Raw genomic sequence first — 22,879 nt, forward strand, 5'->3', positions numbered from 1 at the left:
AAAGGACCAGCATAAACCAGCAAAAGGACCAGCATAAACCAGCAAAAGGACCAGCATAAACCAGCAAAAGGACCAGCATAAACCAGCAAAAGGACCAGCATAAACCAGCAAAAGGACCAGCATAAACCAGCAAAAGGACCAGCATAAACCAGCAAAAGGACCAGCATAAACCAGCAAAAGGACCAGCATAAACCAGCAAAGGACCAGCTTAAACCAGCAAAGGACCAGCATCCCAGCGTCAAAACATACCTAACCAGCATATGCTGGTTTTTTCAACAGGGAATGCAAATCAAAGACTTCAAAGGAAGCACAGGTACTGACAACATTTAGTGTTATAATGTCAATTACCATGAAAAAGCCTGCTAATTTTTTTTTTTTAAGATTTAGACAGGCTATGAAAGGACCACACTGGAAAGGTTAGTAAGTGATACGTTTTTCTTTCTATTCTTCTGTTTACATAATGTAATTCCGACACATTTACCAGTAGAGGGCGCATGTAAACTATTTTAACGGTTGATATTTTCCTTTGTTCTCACAATGCAGTCTGGCTATTACACATACTTGTGAGTAATTATTATTCATTTGAAAAAGTGTGTCATGACCATGACACACAGTTTGTAAGCATTTAATTATGTGTTTTATAACATAAGTTGATGCTTACCACTTGAATGGTTCCTGAAGGAGGTACTCGATATCCCCTCTTACCGAGAGACTCCAAGTTTATGACACCCTAAAGAGAAGCAGGAGAATTCAATCCAGATAAAGTATGAGCCTTTTAAATAACATAACAATTGATAATAACATTATGGACTCCTTCACAGATGTTACGTTTCTGTATTTACACAATTGTACTAACCGAAGAAAGGGGAGGAAAAAATGATAGTAACATACCCACGACAAGTACACAAAATATCCAAGTAACTCAGCTTGGGTCATTACCATGTAGGGGGAAGGTGCGTTATCATCAGAGACGCTGTAGAATGACACGTCAACAGGTAAGGTCATGTGACTGGGGCAGAAAGTTACGCTGGCGCCAACCTCTGCTGTGAAACCCTCGATTGTGCCCAACGGCTCCAAACGATAATTCAGAACACACTCCTACACACATAAACACAAAGAAACATCTATCTATCCATCTATTAATCCAATCTAGTTGAAATTACAACTATGTCTATGAACAAGTCTAGTTTTAACATTCATTACTGACATGGAAATTTTATACATTTTTGAGGCATATGGTAAATGTATGAGCAGGGTAAAAAACAAAACCATTAGACCAAATAAAGAAAGAGGGTGTTGACACAAAGGATTGTTCACTAATTGTGTCTGTGTGTGCATGACCCACTGAGCCTAAATCTGAAACTGAAAATACTCATTTTAATATGGAATTTTTTTGGTATTGCCTTCTAAAAAACGTAAACTTCAAAGCACTTATAATGTCGCATGTACTGTAAATTCAAGCTCTTTTTGACTAAATATCACCATCAGACAATATTTACTTAAAATATAACTACACCCATTTCACATACTGTTTTTCTACATGTTTTTTTTCTGTTTATCAGTGCTTAAGTTTGCTGAAAAGTAAACCTGACAAACAGTTTTGGAGACTTAATTCCTTATTCAAGTAGATAAGAGCTGTACTTTCATGACTAGAAAATAGCTGCCTGGAAATGAACAGACTTGCTCTAATAAGGACTTAAAAAGAGCACTGCATTTTCACAGACCTTATCAGGCAACTTCTGGGGGCTAATTAAAATGAGTATACATATTCAGGAATAGGCATGTCGGGGCCACAAGCTGCCTGTTAAGCAAGTGTGGTCTTGACCAAAAGCACTTGACAGCATCATCTGACAGCAAACAATGAGCATTTCAGCCCTGTATTCCAGAAAGAAAATCCTCAAGTGAGCACTTAAGGTGGTCAGCTTCACGCCATGGTACCGACCTCAGATGGACGAGGTAGCGGAGGCTTCGTCCTTGACTCAGTGGGGACGGCTTTTTGTTGTTATGTCCATTGAACTCGCGTCTGACTGGGACTGAGAAGGTTCTCTGCCGCAGGAATGTCTGATGGCTGGCGGGCATTTCTCTCAGATCATACATCACCACAAACATCTTCACCACTGTCTTACTGGGGTTAAATAAGGTCTGACGCACAGAGACAGAAGACAAAACATCCGCTGAGCATCAAAGCTACAGAAAATGGAAAACACGAGCATGAATTCAAACTCATTTAAAGTTGCAGTCAGTGAGCATTTTATCAGAAACAGATGCTAATTATCGGAGTGGGTGGAAATCCATTAAAACCTCTATTAAAATAACAGTTTTATTTTACTATCGTCCAAAATCATTCATTAAAAACACTGCATCAGAGTGATTCATTCATGACTAACCCTGTTGAAAAAACCAGCATATGCTGGTTAGGTATGTTTTGACGCTGGGATGCTGGTCCTTTGCTGGTTTAAAGGGGAGGAAAAAATGATAGTAACATACCCACGACAAGTACACAAAATATCCAAGTAACTCAGCTTGGGTCATTACCATGTAGGGGGAAGGTGCGTTATCATCAGAGACGCTGTAGAATGACACGTCAACAGGTAAGGTCATGTGACTGGGGCAGAAAGTTCCGCTGGCGCCAACCTCTGCTGTGAAACCCTCGATTGTGCCCAACGGCTCCAAACGATAATTCAGAACACACTCCTACACACATAAACACAAAGAAACATCTATCTATCCATCTATTAATCCAATCTAGTTGAAATTACAACTATGTCTATGAACAAGTCTAGTTTTAACATTCATTACTGACATGGAAATTTTATACATTTTTGAGGCATATGGTAAATGTATGAGCAGGGTAAAAAACAAAACCATTAGACCAAATAAAGAAAGAGGGTGTTGACACAAAGGATTGTTCACTAATTGTGTCTGTGTGTGTGAAATTATTTGTTCATCTACCTCAAAGTTTCCCAAAAGGCTGAGGTTGGCAGGTGGAGCGCTGGCACTAAGGATCTGATGCTGAGACTCATCAAAGTCTTGTGATCTTTTCAAAACCCTGCAAACACAAACACACACACAAAGTTAAGTCAGCCATTTTAGGTAGTCTGAGCTTTAGGGATAACTCTAGTGTATGTGTGCACAGCAGATGGCAGTGTATGTAGGAAAGCCTCAGTAAAGGAAATGGCATAGTGAATTATGGAACAATGGCACTACAGCAGAAAATAAAGTGAGGAAAGAAAGTCATACCTCTTATTGGCAGCCCATGGCAGTCCTCTGCAATGAATCAGAGACGTGTCTAAATGAAAATATCCTGTCTGGCTTTTTCTTTGAGGAACCTGAGGGGGAAAAAGGAGGAAGCAGATGAACACATTTACATCTTTGTTTTGCAAGCTTGTGACCAATTGCACAATTGTACGTTATATAAATGTCTATACTGATACAACATACTGTACCCAATTTGCAATTGCATATAAGTTTCTTTCAATGTGTATTAACTCTTCATTTACATTGAAGAGTATATTACATTCACATACATCTTCATTGTCTTATTTAGCCTCTTTAGTTTTTTAAATGTATATGCAAGTACTTAAAGCTCCTGTAATCCAGAAAATACTGTGTGTGTGTGTGTGTGTGTGTGTGTGCAATAATTACGTATCCGATGGTAACACTGTGGCTACTATAAAACAAACAAACAAACAGACCAAGGATCTATTTGTTCCCATATCTATCAAAGACAGATTTAAAAGCCACAAATATTCTCTAATAATGTAAACATTTATATTTTATGTCAGCTTGCAAATAATTGGCATGCGTTGATTTTTTCCTATCCTTATCGCTAACCCTAATCATTAACTACCTGTAAAATCCGTGGGAAATGATAAAAAAGTCGATAAAGTTTTTAATTTCTTAATCAGATAAAAACTAAACTAATCTTACTGGAGAGGAATTTTGTACATAAAAAAGCAGTACATAGTACCTTTTTTTTTTAGACTGGTCATGTCTTGCAGAAAATGCTGATCAAAACAGTTTAGTTGTTTGCAACATTTAATGAAAACCAATAGAAAGAGTGAGAATTACATTTGAGTGGATCTCTAGAGAACAAGAGCACCACTCAGCTGGAGTAACAGCAGCAAACTCCCACACACAGAGAAGTGCCTGAGCCATACGGTACAAATCAGAACTCATTCTGCCATCGGTATGATTTGAAAACACTCATGACTTAATTTACTAAGAGTATTAATGGAAAGTATTAATAAAGTGTTGAAAGAAGTTATTATTGTAAGTCTATGGCCCATAAGACTTCATTAGCATGTCATCTAAGAGGCATAGAAACTCTGTGGACAGCATTTGAGACAAACAAGAAGTGATTCAGATGTGAGAGTAGATGAGTCACAGAGACAAAGACTCTGGGGCCCTTTCAGTAAGATGCTGTGCTATAATCTCTGTGTTGGAGAGTGACAGAGAGATCTATAGTCTTACCGGGCTGGAGAGGAGAGGTAGGCCTGTGCAGGGGTGGAAGGCTTTTGTTGCAGTTCCGTCTATGGAGTGGCGATTCTGTTTTTTCCAGTTACTGCATGACTTCAATGGGGAGGGTCTCTGTTAATACAAAGACAGAGAGGAGAAATTCAGCAGTGGGTTTCAAATAAAGGTTTTAAAACATAACAAGAAACAAATGTATGCCTATAAACCCACTTGACCTTAGTGCATTTACACATAAAAAACGCATAAGAGAGAGACATATCAACTCACAGTGTGATTGCTCTGGGCAGGACTGGAGGTGTTGCAAGTAAGGTTGGCTAGTGTGCTCGAGGGAGAAGCCCAGGGCTCCTGGTTCTCATCCTTCTCAGGACAAGTGGACTCATTCCAGACATCCTTTTCTGCTCCTTTCTCATGGTTTGCCTCTTGGGTCTTGAAGGGCTGGAGGTATCCAGTTCGGGTCAGGCCATTCTCCTGAGGAGAGCTTGCATGGCTAGAGTAGCTATTCAAGGAGGTCCAGGACTCTCTACTGGCATACTGTTGCTTATTAGTTGCCGTTAAAGGCTGTGATTTTGTGACGCTGTGGTCTTCAAGTTTTAAACCGGCCACATTTTGTGGTCTAGGGGAACAGTCCCGCTTACAGCGATTAGAGTCAGGAGATCTGCAACATTTTGTTGCTTGAGAAATACGAGGATCTGTGCTTGCCTCACCATTGGGTGCCCTTGAAGACTTCTCATGGCTTGATGATACAAAGCCATTTGTCTGCGCTCCGTGATTTGTCTCAACCTGTTCGGTTTGAGAGGTCTTCAATTTATAGGTGCCATTCAGGAGACTGTAGGAATGTTGCAGTCGCTCCTGAATCAACCTGGAGATGTCCTGAACTGCATCTGCAATCAGAGAACCCTCAGCAGACTGGTCACTGAGTACCAGGCGCCTACAAGTCGAGAGTTTTGGGGAAGTTTTTGATTCGCGGTCGACTCTGTCCAGCCGTGTTCTGCTTCTAGGGCTCAAGGGGGTGTCAAAGAGAGAAGACCGGCTCCTCTCAGGGATTTCTGGACTGGTTCCATTGTGGTTTTGAGGCTGGGGGACTGGGAAGAGGGGCTCTTTGTATTTCTTCAAGCGCTCCTCATCCTGCGATGAGTTCCTGGTTGTTTTGTGTCCTGGCGGTTCTTGAGAAGTGAAGAGAGCATCAGGGAGATGGGGAGCTGTAGGGTCGCATAAATTCAGTCGCTGAGCAATGCGAGCAATGACTTCCTGTCTCTCCTGAAGCAGGGAGCCAATGAGGGGGTTGGTTTCACCTGAGATGGAGCTGGGACATGGGCTGGGGGTAACTAAAGGGTCAGTAATGGAGAGTGATTTAAAACCACGAATTGGTGACTCCACACTTGAGGTCTTTGGGCTCTCCGCCCCATCAGTACACAAGTTATATGCCTCTGTAGGGGGGATGTCCACACCGCCGTTCAGCCGAGAGTACAGCCACTTGACGGCTTTGCCTGGTGGGAGAGGGGACTCAGGGCGAGGGTGGCATTTACGGGTGTTAAGAGGGCTGTGGGGAGGTGGAGAAGGGCGTAGAGGCCTGGAGAAGAGTGGAGATCCTGGCATACGGAGGGAACGGTGATTCTCTCCAGGATGGTTCCTACCCTCTCCACGCTCCAGGTTTCTCTTGCCCAAAGAAGCTATACCTGAGTGAATGCTACATTTGAGTATGGGGTATTTGGGCTGGCGAGGCAAAGACTGAACCCGCACTTTGAGAGCGACACTATGGGACACGTTCGGGACAGGGAAAGCATGTTCAGAGGGTGTTTGTGAGAAGTTCCATAGCAGTTCTTCATCAGCTGCACTTATTCTGCAAAATACAGCAAATGGGATTGTTAATAAATCCATTCTTATGTAAACTGTTGCACTGAATAGAATGATACAATGTATGTAAGGTATGACTTTCTGTCTTTCTTGCAATGATATTACGCAGCACCTGAAAATAGTCCCCAGCAAACTCCCTGTGCAATCAGGTGGTCACGTTGGTTATTTGACGAAAGTTAGCCTATTTTCAGGCGCTGCATAATATCATTGCGCCTGCTGCACCCATGGTACGGCAGCAAAGTTCCTTGATTATTACGCCGGAATGAGAGTATAGTTCCTAGCCATATCGGCCTAGAAAATCGCAACTTTTCATTTTCCGTCGGTCTTAGTACACGATGTAACTACAGAAGAGTCAAGTTTTAAATAGGAAAAATATAGAAACTCTTTGGTCATTTTTGAGCGAGATGCTAACGGTCTAATCAGATTCAATGATCAATGCTAAGCTACAGCTAAAAGTGCTACCGCCAGACCCAGAGATTGGCTGAATGGAATCGAAAACGGTAAAACTCAACTGTTTAACGCTAGGGGAGTTGGAAAATGAGCCTATTTTCAAAAATAGTGGAGTGTTCCTTTAAGATGCAAAATAACAAACATTATTCACAACAACCTGTGAGTCATTAACCTAAAAGTGAAGTGTACAATTTCTGTCATGAGCAAACATTCTGACTGTTTTCAAACAGGTTTCCAAACAGAAATCCCTGTCTGTCCTCATTAATAAAGAACAAGAAGTTGAAAAGATAATGTTTTCCCAGAGATACACAGCTGTTGATGACAACATAAGGAAATAATTTACTGCTTGTTAACATCGGATTTTACTCTTACAAATTGTGAAATGTAACTACATGCCCCTCCTTGGGTTAATAAAAAAAGGTGTAACCCACCTGTGGTATTTTGTCGCTGCATTCATGTTTGGCAAGGACAGGCATAGCAGACTGGGCAGGTGGACAGTGAACACCCTCTGTCCGCCCCTTTACGGAACATTCCGGAGTCCGTCCTTCTGTGATCAGGAGTGTCAGGAACACCAGGAAGTCCTCAGCATCATACTCAAAGAACTCCTCTGCTGCTTCTAAAAAGACAGAGGTGAGACATAGATTGAGTTAGTGACATGTTGCCATTTTTTCATTCAAAAACCTCAGAGCATATTACTCAGATAGCTGGTAGTATATCCTCTCAGAGTTATAAACTCTCACATCGGGATTACTGGATTATGTTGAAAATCGCTTTTTGGTTCTTATAAGACACACTTTAAAACTTTTTTTCTTTCCTTGGGTTGGGACATACTGAGTGGTTTGTCCGCAGTTTACATCACAGTGTGGAAAAACTTCTACTACTTGCTAATGCTAGTCAGTTAATGGAGAAACCAACCTACTCTAAAACTGGATAAAAATATGTATATGTCCCTTTGAATAAAATGATATATCTTCTATAAAGTTTAGCAATTTTTCTAAGTGCACTAGCATACAGTAAAGTGACCAGATGTGCCACTTCACGGGAACACGTTCTGCATTGGATCTTGCGGTACTTTGATGTAATACAACGATCGAGCAGCGCAGCGCAAACAGCCAAAACCTGGTTATTGTAGGCAATTTAGAAATCCTGGGCAGAACGTTTCCCCGGGAAGTGGCACGTCTGGTCACCTTAGCGTATAGATCCTGAATGCTATCGATTAGCCTCAAAGCTAATGAACATGGACTAGAAACCCACAAAACTTCAATTTTGATTTCATGTGGTTTATTACCAATGGTTACTGAAACATTAGAAGTAGATTTAACTTCTGTTTTCATACATCCAGAAACACATAGCCAGTTTCACAGTTCCAGAGAAGATAACACTGTTTATGCATAGCAAACAATCTTTGCTCTGTTTACCAGCTGTGAAAACTGGGCTAAGCAACCACGCATTCACCAGCGTATATTCCAGCAGCAAAACATACCTGATCAACAGCTTAATAAGAAACCAGCTGTCTGGATTTAAATGGAATGTAGAAACACGTGTTAAATGCGACACACCAGATTCTGAGTCAGAAATTCCGAAACACCGCTGGATTTGACACCAACAACCTGGCCAGCTGTCTGGATTTAAATGGAATGTGGAAACGCGTGTTAAATGCGACACACCAGATTCTGAGTCAGAAATTCCGAAACACCGCTGGATTTGACACCAACAACCTGTTTGAATAATACCAACACTATTGTGATACGTGTGAAAAATAAAGCTGACAATTCAAATTAGGACTCGTAATAGGTAAAGCATTTGCTGTCATAATCATCCCAATTAAAACTTGAGGTGCAGGTGAGTCCACATAATTTGATATTACACATACGGAGCAGTTCACAGCATTAGTTGTGTTGGTAATTATTCCATGTTTGCTGAGAACCAGATAGAACTGAGATTCATGAGAGTAGGTTTACCCACAGCTTTGAGCTGCAAACAAAAGTGTCTACATGGCAGTTGAGGTCCGTTACAGTCGGCCAATGGGCCTATTGTTCTCATAGCGTCAGACTCCCAGGACAACAGGGCCAACAGAGAGTATCCCATCCCTGACAGAACAGCCGTCTCTCTCCCTCTCTCTATTATCATCTAAAGGTGTGTGTTTTCATAGTTTGTGAACCAAAACAGTATTCCACAGAAATGACATGAAATCATATCACAGCATTCCACACAAAGTGTGTTTTGCCAAAGAAAAGTGATTACAATTGTGTGTGTGTGAGAGAGAGAAGAGTGTTAAATATTAGTAATATAAGTACTAAAAAAAGTTTCTGAAATTAATTAACTAATTTAAAAAACATGGGTGATGTGTTGGTTGCCACATATGAATATAATTTCTCAGACTAGCAGTTGAAATCCAGTTGTTAAATATAATTCTCTTGATGGAGCGTTAAATGTTCTGATCCAAATTTTCTTTTTCAACATGAGGCTGAAAAGGCACAGCATACACAGAATGATCCATGGGGTGGAGTACACTCAATATATCTCTGCAAACAGAAAGAGTCTATTGATGCTCTTAATTTTTGGTAGGGTTGTGTCAAAACAATACTGATTCAAGTCTATTTCAGGAATCTTTTCGTTGCTCCAATCTGTCAGTGGATTGGAAACCACATTTCACAACAGGGCTCTTATGGTGTCTGGCTGAATGAATGAACCTTTTTTCCAGTTCCATACTGGAGATACTTTTAGCCAGAACATGTCAGCTGGTGGTCACAAAGTGAATACACACACTGTGGTTTCTTTGTGGCAAAAATAATGCTATGCAAACCAATTACGATCCAGAAAAACCAACGGGTGGAGACACAGAATAGCTGTTGGACTATTAGACCAGGAAAACAACAACATACTGTGAAGAACTGCTATATGACCCACTTTTGTGGAATATACTCTCTTTCCTACTTTCACAAAAAGAAAAATAAACATGTTCTTCTATATATTGGCATTTACTGGCATTCGTTCATAAAATTAAAAGCACAGTTTACCAAAAGCTACAGGAAAAGCCCATATAGGACTTTTGCTAAATGTACTTAAAATAGGGAGTTGTTAGACTGAGATAAATTCTTCTAAAGTCACGTCAGAATGATTTTATCATGAGATGAGTGCATGAACACCACTACAATGTCATATTCATTACAAATTCTGATTTCTTTGACCCAAAATTCCAAGTTAGAGGCATGTAATGGTATTTTATTCAGTAATGACGATAAATAGTTGGTGTCAGAGACATTGCATTGTGGACAGTGCTAAAACCTTAAAATCACAGTAGGATTAGAAGTAGAAACTTCTCTTTTCCAGCTATTAAAATTCAACTCGCCTTTGAAATACTAAATTAAATGTGTATTAAACAAAAAACATAAAAAACAAAACAAAACAAAATAAAACAAGATTCTAAGATGTAGAGCTCTAGCAAGGGAAGGGACATTATGTTTGCCTTCATTAAGTACCCTATGACATCATCCTCCTCTTGGTTGTCCACATTTCCAGCACAAACACAGCTCCGAGTCAATGGGAGGGGCCAGGAAACTTCTGCCCAATCAGCACTTTCCAAGCTCCTGCCAATCACGAAAGCAGCACAGAAGGCGGAGAAAAGCCACGTGCAGTGCTAGCGTCACCCCCAGCGAACAGCTGATAGTTAATCTCGCGTGACTTTGTTAAACAAAGAGCCAGATCTCTGCACAGAGTCTGTGCTGGCAATACCATGACAGCAGATAATGATATTTGTTCCTGTTTATTCCTGCCATATTTACATATAAGCTCGTCAGCATTACATAAACGCAATCTTATAAGAGCCTGAAGAATCTCAAGGCTTTTTAGGTTGTGTAGTGGGAGGTGTATTTGTCAGGCCTGTTTTTTACTGCACTGGCTGACTGTTGCAGTATGCATTTCCATATGCGTGTGTGTGTACACACATTCTTACAGGGAACTCCTCCCACGTGCTAACTGCATGAGGAGAAACCGCAGACAACAGAGCGAGAAAGAAGGGGGGTTGAAACTGCCAGATGAACGGGAGGAGTAAAAAAGGGGAGAGAAAGACAGAGCCAGAGTATTTCCCTCATGTAGGTTAAAGGTAAAGTTTCAGCAGGGGAGAAAAGGCAGAACACTGGGTTCAGACAGGGAGGAGGAGCAAACGAGAGGCAGAAAAATACAACACAAAGGAAGAATAAATTACCAGCGCCCCATAGATTTCTTTTTTTGCTATGAACTGCCTGAACTTATTCTCTCATGCTCAGAAAATCAGTCAGATTAATGAGACTGGGAAAAAAGAAGAAGAAAAAAAAAGAGAAAATAAAACAAAATAAACAAATTACGACATAAAACCGCACAAACAAAACAAAAAACAAAAAAACTAAACAAAAACACTGCAACATTAAGACAAAAAGCAAAAATCGGTCAGATTAATGAGACTGGAAAACAAAACAAATAAATTACGACATAAAACCGCACAAACAAAACAAAAAACTAAAAAACTAAACAAGAACACTGCAACATAAGACAAAAAGCAAAAATCAGTCAGATTAATGAGACTGGAAAACAAAACAAATAAATTACGACATAAAACCACAAACAAAACAAAACAAAAAACACTACAGCATAAAACAAAAAGCAAACAAAAAACATTACAACTTGAAAAGCAAAACATAAAACAAAACAATTACAAAAATAAAAATTAAAAAAATATTACAACAAAACAAAGCAAACAAAAAACACAAACAAAAAAATTACTTGATTACACAAGTAGCTGTTTTCCAAAATAACACAGCTCATTTACACATTTGGTGTTATGACATAGACATAACATTGTTTTTCACTGCAATAGGTATATATGATATACATGCGTGACTATTAGTAGCGTTGCGACATTCCATCTTCCATTCAACTTGTCAAAACAGAATTCACATCAACCTTTTCCACTATATCACCTCTTGCAGTAAGGCTACAAGTGGAGAATGTACTTCTCTACATAGTGTTATAACTTGTGGTCTGACAGATTCCGTAACGCAACGTAACATAGGAAATAAAAGCATTTGAGTTCAAGTATTTGCGAAGAGCATGTTTCAGGCCTTATTCCCAACTGTTGTAATTAGCTTTTCTCTGTCTCAGAGAGTATAGGTGACTCCTGAGTAATTCAGTGATCCAGCCAGTTTTAGACCTGTCCTACCGTACACAAACACACATGTTCGTGACCTGGAGGTGTTCTCGCGTGTGCTTGCTGCATTTAAGCATTTGCATATTTTTCCCCTCACATGCCACAGAGTTTGAGTGAGCAGCAGCATGTGTACCAGATTGTTGGGTCTAGGACAGGACAGACCAGTGTTTCTTATATAATACGGCTATTTCAGGCACTTGTGCACTAGAGTATGTATACATGTGCAAATATGAGAGAATGCAAATGGACACTCACTCACATGTGCACACACACACACACACACACACACACACACACATCACATGAGCACGAGACAACATGTTCCATCTATATATTCAAACACAAATAGAAAGACAGTATTCTTGTCTATGTTTGACGCCAACACAGGAATGCCGCGTCAGGTTTAAAGGGGTCACACACTACTACCTTTTACCTTATTTTTGCTGTAAACAAAGCCATCATTTAGTTCTCTCACTGAGAATTAAATGACTGCTTTTACTGTACCTTTAAATCACCTATAAATAAATGCCCTCTGTTATCATTGGCTAACTTCTTCATGTGTTAAAAAGCTGAAATGAACACTAAAGTATGAACAGTAAAGCAGCTCTATCTTTCATTTCAACCAGATGATCCAACAGGAATGGATGAAAGAACATCACCTGCAGCTCAACCTGGCAAAGACTGAGTTTCTCATCTTCCCTGCCACTCTGAATCTACTGTGTGATTTCACAATCCAGCTAGGTTCATCAAAAATTACCCCATCAGAAACCTTGGCGTAATCTTTGATGACCAGCTGACCTTCAAAGACCACAATGCAAAAACCGCTCGATCAATCATGCAGGTTCGCATTGCATAACATCAGAAAGATCAGGCCCTTTCTAACAGAGCATGCTGCACAACTTCTTGTCCAGGCCCTTGTCATTTCTAGGCTGGACTACTGCAATGCTCTTCTGGCTGGACTTCCATCATGCACAATCAGACCTCTACAAATGATTCAGAATGCAGCAGCATGACTGGTCTTCAATGAGCCAAAAGGGCCCACATCACACTTCTCTTTTTCTCTTTCGTCAACATTTGACCGCATCCTTAAATAATAAAAACAAAAAAAACCAACAACTTTGCTTTCTCTTTCCTTAATCCCTCCCTGTCTAGCCTGTACTAATCTGAACAATGTCTGAAAGTTTGTATTACAAGCACTTGCTGTGTTTATTTAACTCTTTATGATCAATCACTTGTTGCAAGTCGCTTTGGATAAAAGCATCTGCTAAATGAATACATGTAAATGCAAAACACCAACAACTTTTATTCCTTATCACACAAATTTGAACTAGTTCTGACACATAACCCACTTCATATGTATGATTTTACTGATTAAGTAAACTTACACGACAGCTCACCTGGTGCAGAATTGTACTTGTGATGAGTGCATGTCCTGTGAAAAATGAGTCACAATAAAAAAGCTAAAACGGCATGTTTGCTTTATCAAGTGAGTTTTTATCTAATGTTTGCTTTCGTTAACACTATCTGTTATGTTTAGAGTAGAGTTTAGTGTAGGTGGTACGTTATTTTCAAAAGCAATAGAGCATCAACTTTTTAGCACCACTCACAGAGTATTTCATTTCTGAACTGTTGTGATACGTACAACAACCATAATAATGAAACATTGCCAGATTCACATTCAATTGTTTTGGATAAAACTGAAAGAACTTTTAGAATAACTCACTTGACATTTCACTTTGAAAGTGTCGTGAAATGTGCAAGAAGCAAAGTAAGATGATTTTGCAGATGTGCCACCATGGGCACGTTTTTCCAATGAGTTGCACTATGTAAATGGCAGAAGGCTATAAAAGTGCAGATATATTTTTTTATTATTTATTCATACACTAAGTGAAAATAGCAGTATTTTCTAACTAGCAATATCCTATTTACACTAAGTGCAAATAACAATAGATTTTATTTACCCTATGTAAAAATAGCAGTATTTTCTTTGCAATAAGTGTAAATAGTAGCTAGATGCTACTTAGTGCAAAAATAGCAGACAATTGCACCTCAGTATTGTAATACATTATAAAGCATTATGCAATCATAACATACTGTGTAAATTAGGGCTGTGCAAAAAAATCGAATGCGATCTTCATGCGCATCTCGTCAGTAAAGCCGCTTCTGGTGATTAGTAGTAAATCGATTTTGTGTAGCTTGTAAGTGAACTACGGCTCTGTGTAGTAAATGCCACTCCATCTGAAAGCACGTGCTGGAGATTTACTACTAATCACCAGAAGCGGCTTTACTGACGAGATTCGCATGAAAATCGCATTCGATTTTTTTCCTAGCTCTAGTCTAAATAAATCGAATGCGATCTTCATGCGCATCTCGTCAGTAAAGCCGCTTCTGGTGATTAGTAGTAAATCGATTTTGTGTAGCTTGTAAGTGAACTACGGCTCTGTGTAGTAAATGCCACTCCATCTGAAAGCACGTGCTGGAGATTTACTACTAATCACCAGAAGCGGCTTTACTGACGAGATTCGCATGAAAATCGCATTCGATTTTTTGCCTAGCTCTAGTGTAAATTATCATATTTATTAACATTTTTAAATGGATGCCACCTTATTGGGACAATAAAGCCCTCCCTACACCTACCCCTATAACCCTATCTCAGAGAAAAACACTTTGTTATTAAATACCCGTGAGGCACTTTATTTCCACTTTTTTAATATTTCCTTCATTTTCACTGAAAATTAACACCTTTCCGATCGCATTTGTGATCGAATAAGAATAAGCGGATTCAAACTCGTTTCGATCGCATCATAAGTTACCACCATGCACCTTATGCCCTACTCTATTGCTAATAGGGCTGCACAATTAATCGAATTTCTAATCGCGATTACAATTACAGATGCCACAATTACGTAATTGTTCAAAGTGGCAATTAATCGTTCAAAGTCCACTTATGTTATTCTGAGTGCTTAAGATGTGTTTTTTCTTTCTACAGGTTATCTTAAGGGTTTTTCCATTGTTTTAATTTTAGTGTTAGCATAACATTATAATACCATTCATATTTTTACTTTTTTATTATTTAAAGAAGAAACCAATCCAATGCACAGTTGACATTTGAGCCTTAATGCTATGGAAAAGCAATAAAAGATTTTCTCTTTGAGTGTTTTCAGCTTGTTTATTTTCATATAAAAATATGGCATGCAGTTGCTTCAAACAATGGTATAAACATCATTCAATGTAAACTGTGATAATCGTAATTAATAATCGCAATTACAATTTGAAGGGAATAATCGACAATTATGATTTTTGTCATAATCGTTCAGCCCTAATTGCTAATGTTAATTAATTGGCATATTTTGTAGTGTCGTCTATCCCAACCAGACATTGGTGGGCGGAGTTAAACTAAATAGCCTCTGCTAACAAGGTGGGCTATTTGCACTTTGTGTAAATAGACACTCTGAATGTAAATATGGGCAGTTGTTAATGGATTCATGGTGATGTCAAAACGCTGACTGTTTCTTTAGTTTCAATTAATGGTCTGACTGGACAGGGGATGAATTTTTGAGTTATGAATGCCGCAGTATTTCCACATGGTACTTGTTCAAACTCTTTTTTATTTCAACAGAGCCAAGAGCAATCCTGTTTTCCGCGATATGAGATGAAAGAGGCAAACCAACACAACTACAAACTGCACACCACTAATAAGTGAGCACAGAACACAGTACCGCTGATAGATTCAGCTCTTCATATCTTACAGAAACACCGGTCTTGACCCATATTTACGGCAAACTCTTCCCGCTCTCTGCATAATCAGCGGCATTGTGGGTGCTTGCCTGGTTTCTCCTGCTGTAGATTAACCCGGCACTGCAGGAGAGCGTTAAGCTGTACATTTATATAACCAGCGGCAGCAGAGTAGAAAAAAGATTTCTGGGAATTTTCTGCTGTACTGAAATTTCTCTTAACGGCAGCTGGGATCAGAGTGATTGGTGTTCTGTAATTATGAGGACGATTTCATGCCCCATCACCCCTCACTGCAATCCTGATGACTGACAAGAGAGCAAGAGGGAGAAAGAGACTGTAATGAGATTACAATAAAGTTCTATCTTTCTGTCATAAAGAAATGATTAGCTAACATGTGTAATGTGAACATTACAGGTGACTAAAATCTTTTCCTTCACCTTTTAAGTTGTATTTGATATATACAGTCTATAAAAATAAGAAATTGCAGAAGAAAACAGCAGGGAGTGGAGCTTTTCTGTGTAAGATGTCTCCACAATGCTAGGGTGTTGCTATGCAGTTGCTAGAGTGTACTGGGTGGATACAAGTCAAAAGATCCCACCACCTGTGATTATATTGTATTCTGGCTAATTATGACTTGGGTCACTCTTCACCTTTAGCTGTTTAGTATGGAAGCTTGTTTCTGCCATGGGATAAATAAGTGAAAAAATAAAAGCTCACAATTCTGACAATAAACTTGAGATATAAACTTGAATAAGAAAAAAGTCAGAATTGTGAGATGTAAACTCAGAAATTTGAGAAGAAAAACCAGAATTGCGTAAACAAAACTCAGAATTGCACGAAAAAGGCAGAATTCTCAACTCATATCTCAATTCTGAGAAATGAAGTTAAATGGAGTTGAAATCAGTAAGTTAAATACACTTTTTCTAGAAGATTCTAATTATTTTTTATAAATTTTGTCAAAAGTAAAAAAGTGCCAGGTTTGTACAATTGTCATAATATCATTATTTTATGAAGAAAATTTAGTTTTCATTCATTCTTCATTTCATTTCATTCTTAGTCTGGCATATTTTTTTTAATAATTTCTTTAAAAAAAAATAGCATTGAAACGTTTAGGTTAAAATATGAATGCATTAATGTATATTATCATATATATATATATAAATATATATGATATACACAATTACAATTCTAAGCACTCAGCACATGCATTTTAAACTAGATTTTTAAAAGATTTTCCCCTTTATTTTACACGTGTTCTGAATGGACTGGTGGGGGGGGGGGTTGAGTTGTGAATGTTACAGTAGCCTACATCTACATAATACATCAAACTCTTCAATTTAGTAAAAAATGCCTGTGAATTTAACGGTAAAAAACAGTAAGTTCCTACTATATACAGTATACGGTATTGGACATTACATGTAATTTTACGGTAGTATACTGTTTTTGGAAGTGAAAAAGAAAGTATAATTTACAGTGAATAACCGTAAATTGACATTACCAGTCTTCAGTTAATGAAATTACGGTATTTAACTGTAACTTTAAGTTAAAATCGTAAAACCTAAAATGTTGCTACCGTATTTTTTACGGTAAAATTCTGGCAACCACAGCTGCTGGTTTTTTACCGTAAATTTTACAGAATTTTTTTTACAGTGTTCAAAAGAGCATGAAGAATCCTGTTTGCCATGATCTGAGAATATCACACGGTCAGGGGGAATTCATTTCTTCTACACAATGCTGATGGTGATTTTGTCAGTCACAGTTTTGCACTGCCGGAAGAAAGATTTGATTGTGAAGACTTGTACCTGCACAAGTATGTATGCAAAAGAGGTTTTATCAGACCACATACAGTGCTGGTGCAATAGCAGATTACAGATGACTCCAGCATTGTAAATCTGCTTACAGCCTGCACCAGAGAGATCAGTTTAAACACTACAGTTTTAGGCCAACACGTTTCTCTGCATGAGGCCGTGTGCACTGATAAGGCTCTGTGGTCAAAGGTGAAGAGCTGAGAATAACTTTATATAAAAACTTGACCTTCCACTGCACAAGACCACACTGTAAAAAATAAGTGTAATTTTAACTGTAACATTTTGTAAAAACGCTACGGAAAAAAACTGTTAATAGGTTAACAGTAAGGTCCCGTACTATATACAGGGAAAAACTGTAAAATATCTAACCAGACATTTCATGTAATTTTACAGTAAAATGCTGTTAATTTTACAGTTTTTAGAAGTAAAAATAACAAATCAATGTATAATTTACAGTCAAAAACAGTAAACTGATATTCCCAGAATTCCCTGCATGACACTCCACATTTGAAAGTATTTTGTTTAAATAATCATGTTTTTTTAATAGTTTTTGTTATTAGTTATGTATATTTGGGCTTTATGTTACATCTTCTGTCGTTTAATGAAAGTTTAATGCATTATTTAAGTATCATGTGTGTTACCATGATGGTGTTTTGTGTTTGCATGAATGACTCTGTGCACCTTCTATATATTAGTATATACTTCTGCTTGTGGCGAAGCTACTTGTGATGAGCTTTGATTCTTCATGTGGCTTTCTCTTTTACCACCTGCATTATTATGGTGGTTGTCAGTATGTTAAAGGTACAAAACAGATTTTAATAGCAGTGTGCATTGTTGAATTTACTGGTTTACATTCAAATTTTCTTGTTTGTAAATTACAATTTTATACTGTAAAATTTATTTTTATACCGTAAATGTGTTTACAGTTTTTCTGTATTTTTTACAAAATTATTCTGGCAACCACAGCTGCCAAAATTATTTTGTAAAAACTACAGAATTTTTTTTACAGTGCAGCATTGGAGATACACATGGAATACCATCAGGTGATGTATTGGATCTATATAATAATAATAATAATAATAATAATAATAAAGTTAGCTGTCAATGCAAAATTAACCAATGTGAGAATTACAATGGTTGTAATGTACTTTTATTTGTCTATTCAATTCCTGGTTCCCTAAAGACTCTGCCAGAAGACAATACAATACAAAATAATGAAGTAATACAAAAATAAACAGCTTCATGAATATTATGGTGATGTTATTGCTTTCTTTATGTATATATGTGTCCTAAAGACCGCCATTACACCAGTTTCTCAGCCCCCGTTTAATGACACAAGGGTATGAGTGTACTAAGACAGAAATGTTTTAAATGTCATGTTAGCGAAATTTCAGCGAAAAAACGTTGACTGTGCTTCAGTTAGAGATCTAAAATGCACTGCTCACATTACAAATTTTTATGGTTTTGAAAGAAGTCTCTAATGCTCACCAAGGCTGCCTTTATTTAATCAAAAATACAGTATTATTAATTACAGTAAAATGTTTTCTTTTTAAATATATTTAAAAATGTCATTTATTTCTGTGATGCCAAAGCTGAATTTTCAGCAACAATTATGTCAGTCTTCAGTGTCACATGATCCTTCAGAAGTCATTCTAATATTCTGATTTGATGCTTAAGAAACATTTCTTATTATTATCAATGTTGAAAACCGTTGAATACCGCTTTAACATATTTCCTCTCATCTAACACCATCATGCCATTGAGACAGATATAAAAAACACGTGACTCAAACTAGGATCCACACACAGTCTACGCACATGTCCCAGTGACCTAAAAACACCACTAACGTCGCCTAACTAATATAATTGTACCATTTATTGGTTTTATCCAGTGCTGCCTGCAGCAAATCTCATATCTCTCAGCTGTGAGAGGTTTTGCTTTGGTGCTATAGCACTCATAAACACACAACAGAACAAGTACACCACACATTTTCTGCTGCCACAGACAGATTCACAGGCAGCAGGTCTCTGTGACATCCACAGCCAAGGCCTTTCGTAACACAAGTAGGGCATTCTAAATTGGGGTGACTTATCACTTATCAAAGGGCTGTCCCGTGGACACAGGGATCATGATCTTTGCTCTGTCCTGTGTTGGGGGATAGCGTGTCACAAGTAAAATGCTTAGGTAATTACATAAAAAATATTTAATGCATTTAACTGAATTTTTATTGGGATAAACTACAGGTCAAAAGTTTGGAATACTTTTCTTCTTATGTTTTTGAAAGAAGTGCTCCACCAAGGCTGCATTTATTGGTTGAAAAATACAACAAAAACTGTATTATTGTGAAATATTATTACAATTTAAAATTAATATTTTCTATTGTACTATATTTTAAAAAGTAATTTACTCTTGTGACGCAAAGCTGAATTTTCAGTAGCCATTACTCCAGTCTTCAGTGTCTCATGATCCTTCAGCAATCATTCTGATTTAGTTCTTAATAAATATTATTATTGTTATTATTATTATGAAATAAAACACTGATAATATATTTTCAACATTGATAACACTATGAATGATTATTATTAACTGAGCACCAAATCAGAGAGAAGACTGAACTAAAGACTGCTGAAAATTCAATTTTGCCATTACAAGAATAAATGACATTTTTTAAATATGTTAAAATTGAAAGCAGTTATTTTAAATTGTAATATTTCACAATAGTACACTTTTACAGTGTTTTTAATAATAAAAAAACAAATTGCTTTAGACTTCAGTGACCTTTAGACATAAAAGAACATTTTAAATTTAGTAATTTGTCTGAAGTCCATTGCTAATAAATGCTCTAGATGTACTCAGATGGACGGCAGGGGCCTTTTAAGAGTCTGGATGCCAGGGTCTGAAGGGCAATCAGGTTACACAAAAATAATTTCTCAAAAACCCACAGCTATGATGAAACACTATGGCTGCATTTTTCAGCCTTATATAGCCATTTTTACTGTAATAGTGAAGAATGATGGTACCAGATACCATATATATAATGAAATTAAATAATTATACATATTGATGTGGAATTTACATTGTTGGCATAGAAAGATTGTACAAAAACATACAAATGTGGGACATGTCCAAGAAAACATGGTAGCATCATGGTACATTTTGGCTGATCCAGTAGGATGAAATGACCAGACAGAAATGGAAAGAGAAAGAAAGACAAGACGGTAGACAGACAGGTCAACTTCACTTGCTGATCTAAATGCATCCCCATAATTACCTCCTATAACAGGCCATGAATAGAAGCAGACCACACCATGATGCACTTCACAGCAGTCTGAGAGACAGAGCAGCTTTTTTATAAACTCTAGTAAGCTGTCTTGCTGTCTACTGCCTACACACGCAGCTACCTTCAAAGGCAGCATGAACCTCGTAAGTGACTGATTTGTAATGCTCTACATGGGCTGCAACTCTGTGTCACACAAATAGCACACCTCACTTGAAGCACACTGAAAATGTGACTCCCAACTGATTCCAAAATAATTTTAGCATGTTGCTAAAGCTAACAGCATGATACACTTACCAAAAAATTACAATTCTGTCATCATTCACTCACCCTTACCACCATTTTCTTCTGTAGAAAACACAAAAGAAGTTATTTCGAAGCATATTGGTAACCAAACTGTTTTGGTGACCATTGACTTCTATTTTATGGACAAAAACACGAGAGACATTCGAGACATTTCTCAAAATATCTTATATGTTCCACCGAATAAAAAAATCATACAGTTCTGAAACAACATGAGTGTGAATAAATGATAACCAAAATTCAATTTTTTAACTATCCCTTTATTATTTGTGCTCAGCCCTTATGAAAATTAACCATGGATTTATTGTAGTAAAAGTGTAGTAAACATGTTTTTTTGGCGTATTGATTACCATTTGTATAACCACAGTTTTACTACAAATACCATGGTTAAACTATATGATTAGTGTAGTAAAACCATGGTTAATTTTCGTAAGAGAGTGTTTTTTTAGAGAATCATGCTGTTAGCTTAGCAAGAAAAAAAAAAAAACCTCTAAATCACATTCTGCTCCCAAAATATGGTTTGGATCTCGACTTCACAGTTAGAAGGATAGCTCACCAAAAATGAAAATTCTGTCACCATTTAGTCACCCTCATGTAATTCTAAAACAACTTACTTTCATTCATATTCAGAACGCAAATGAAGATATTTTTAATGAAACCTCAGAGATTTCTGTCTCTCCATTGAACGTCCATTAACCCTACATTCAAGTGTTTCATTGTAAAAGTAATCTGTATGAATGTAATAAGTAATCTAAAGTTAAATCCAAGTATTCTTAAGAGAAATGATCACTTCATATGATGAAATGACAGGCTTAAGTTCACATATACAGGTGCATCTCAATAAATTAGAATGTCGTGGAAAAGTTCATTTATTTCAGTAATTCAACTCAAATTGTGAAACTCGTGTATTAAATAAATTCAGTGCACACAGACTGAAGTAGTTTAAGTCTTTGGTTCTTTTAATTGTGATGATTTTGGCTCACATTTAACAAAAACCCACCAATTCAATATCTCAACAAATTAGAATATGGTGAAATGCCAATCAGCTAATCAACTCAAAACACCCGCAAAGGTTTCCTGAGCCTTCAATTAAACTACTTCAGTCTGTGTGCATTGAATTTATTTAATACACGAGTTTCACAATTTGAGTTGAATTACTGAAATAAATGAACTTTTCCACGACATTCTAATTTATTGAGATGCACCTGTAGTATAAACATTAAAGCACATCAGATATGGTAAACTTTGTATGCATACAATGTGTGTATATACAAACCTCATCGGTTCTCGTGTCAAGTAAGCTTCTATTTACAATATTTTATGTGGTTTATATGTGTGTTGATTAATGTTTATATGTGAATAAAAGCCTAACTTAAACTTGGTCGTCATATAAAGCAATCATGTCTTTTCATAAGACTTGGATTAAACTGCTTGACTCAATATGGATTACTTTTACAATGTCTTTATAAACTTTTTGAAATTTGACAGAGGATTTAATTGACCCTTCACCGCTAGTTTGATTGACAGGTGATCTGACCAATCATAATGCCGAACCGGCCATTTTGTCCGAAACCAGACAGGAGAGTAGATTACTAGTGGACTCAAACTTGAGATATGGTTTGTATCGATGTCTTTGAAACAAAATACCTTCTGATGTTCACTCATGTTTATTTTGTGCTATAACTAGTAAAGAGGAAGAGATGATTGGTTCACATGCCGCTTGAACTGAGGCGCTAGCTACAGCGATCCATCACAACACATTAAAGAGCCACAAAATGGTATTTATTGTTA

At 37.5% G+C, this 22,879-nt stretch overlaps 1 protein-coding gene across 1 annotated transcript in view; it reads right to left on the reverse strand.

Moving 5' to 3' along the window:
* LOC107746955 (protein FAM214A-like) overlaps positions 1-22,879 on the reverse strand; it is a 35,600-nt gene that overhangs the window by 2,940 nt on the left and 9,781 nt on the right. The window contains exons 2-8 of the mRNA XM_016561313.1: positions 7,208-7,396; positions 4,744-6,365; positions 4,474-4,590; positions 3,241-3,329; positions 2,953-3,049; positions 2,536-2,694; positions 662-730 (exon numbers count right to left, since the gene is read on the reverse strand). Coding sequence (XP_016416799.1) covers positions 662-730; positions 2,536-2,694; positions 2,953-3,049; positions 3,241-3,329; positions 4,474-4,590; positions 4,744-6,365; positions 7,208-7,396 — 2,342 coding nt within the window. The remainder of the gene's footprint in view (positions 1-661; positions 731-2,535; positions 2,695-2,952; positions 3,050-3,240; positions 3,330-4,473; positions 4,591-4,743; positions 6,366-7,207; positions 7,397-22,879) is intronic.

The sequence above is a fragment of the Sinocyclocheilus rhinocerous genome, unplaced genomic scaffold, assembly GCF_001515625.1.
Source record: "Sinocyclocheilus rhinocerous isolate Xijiao unplaced genomic scaffold, SAMN03320098_v1.1 scaffold138, whole genome shotgun sequence".
NCBI lineage: Eukaryota > Metazoa > Chordata > Actinopteri > Cypriniformes > Cyprinidae > Sinocyclocheilus > Sinocyclocheilus rhinocerous.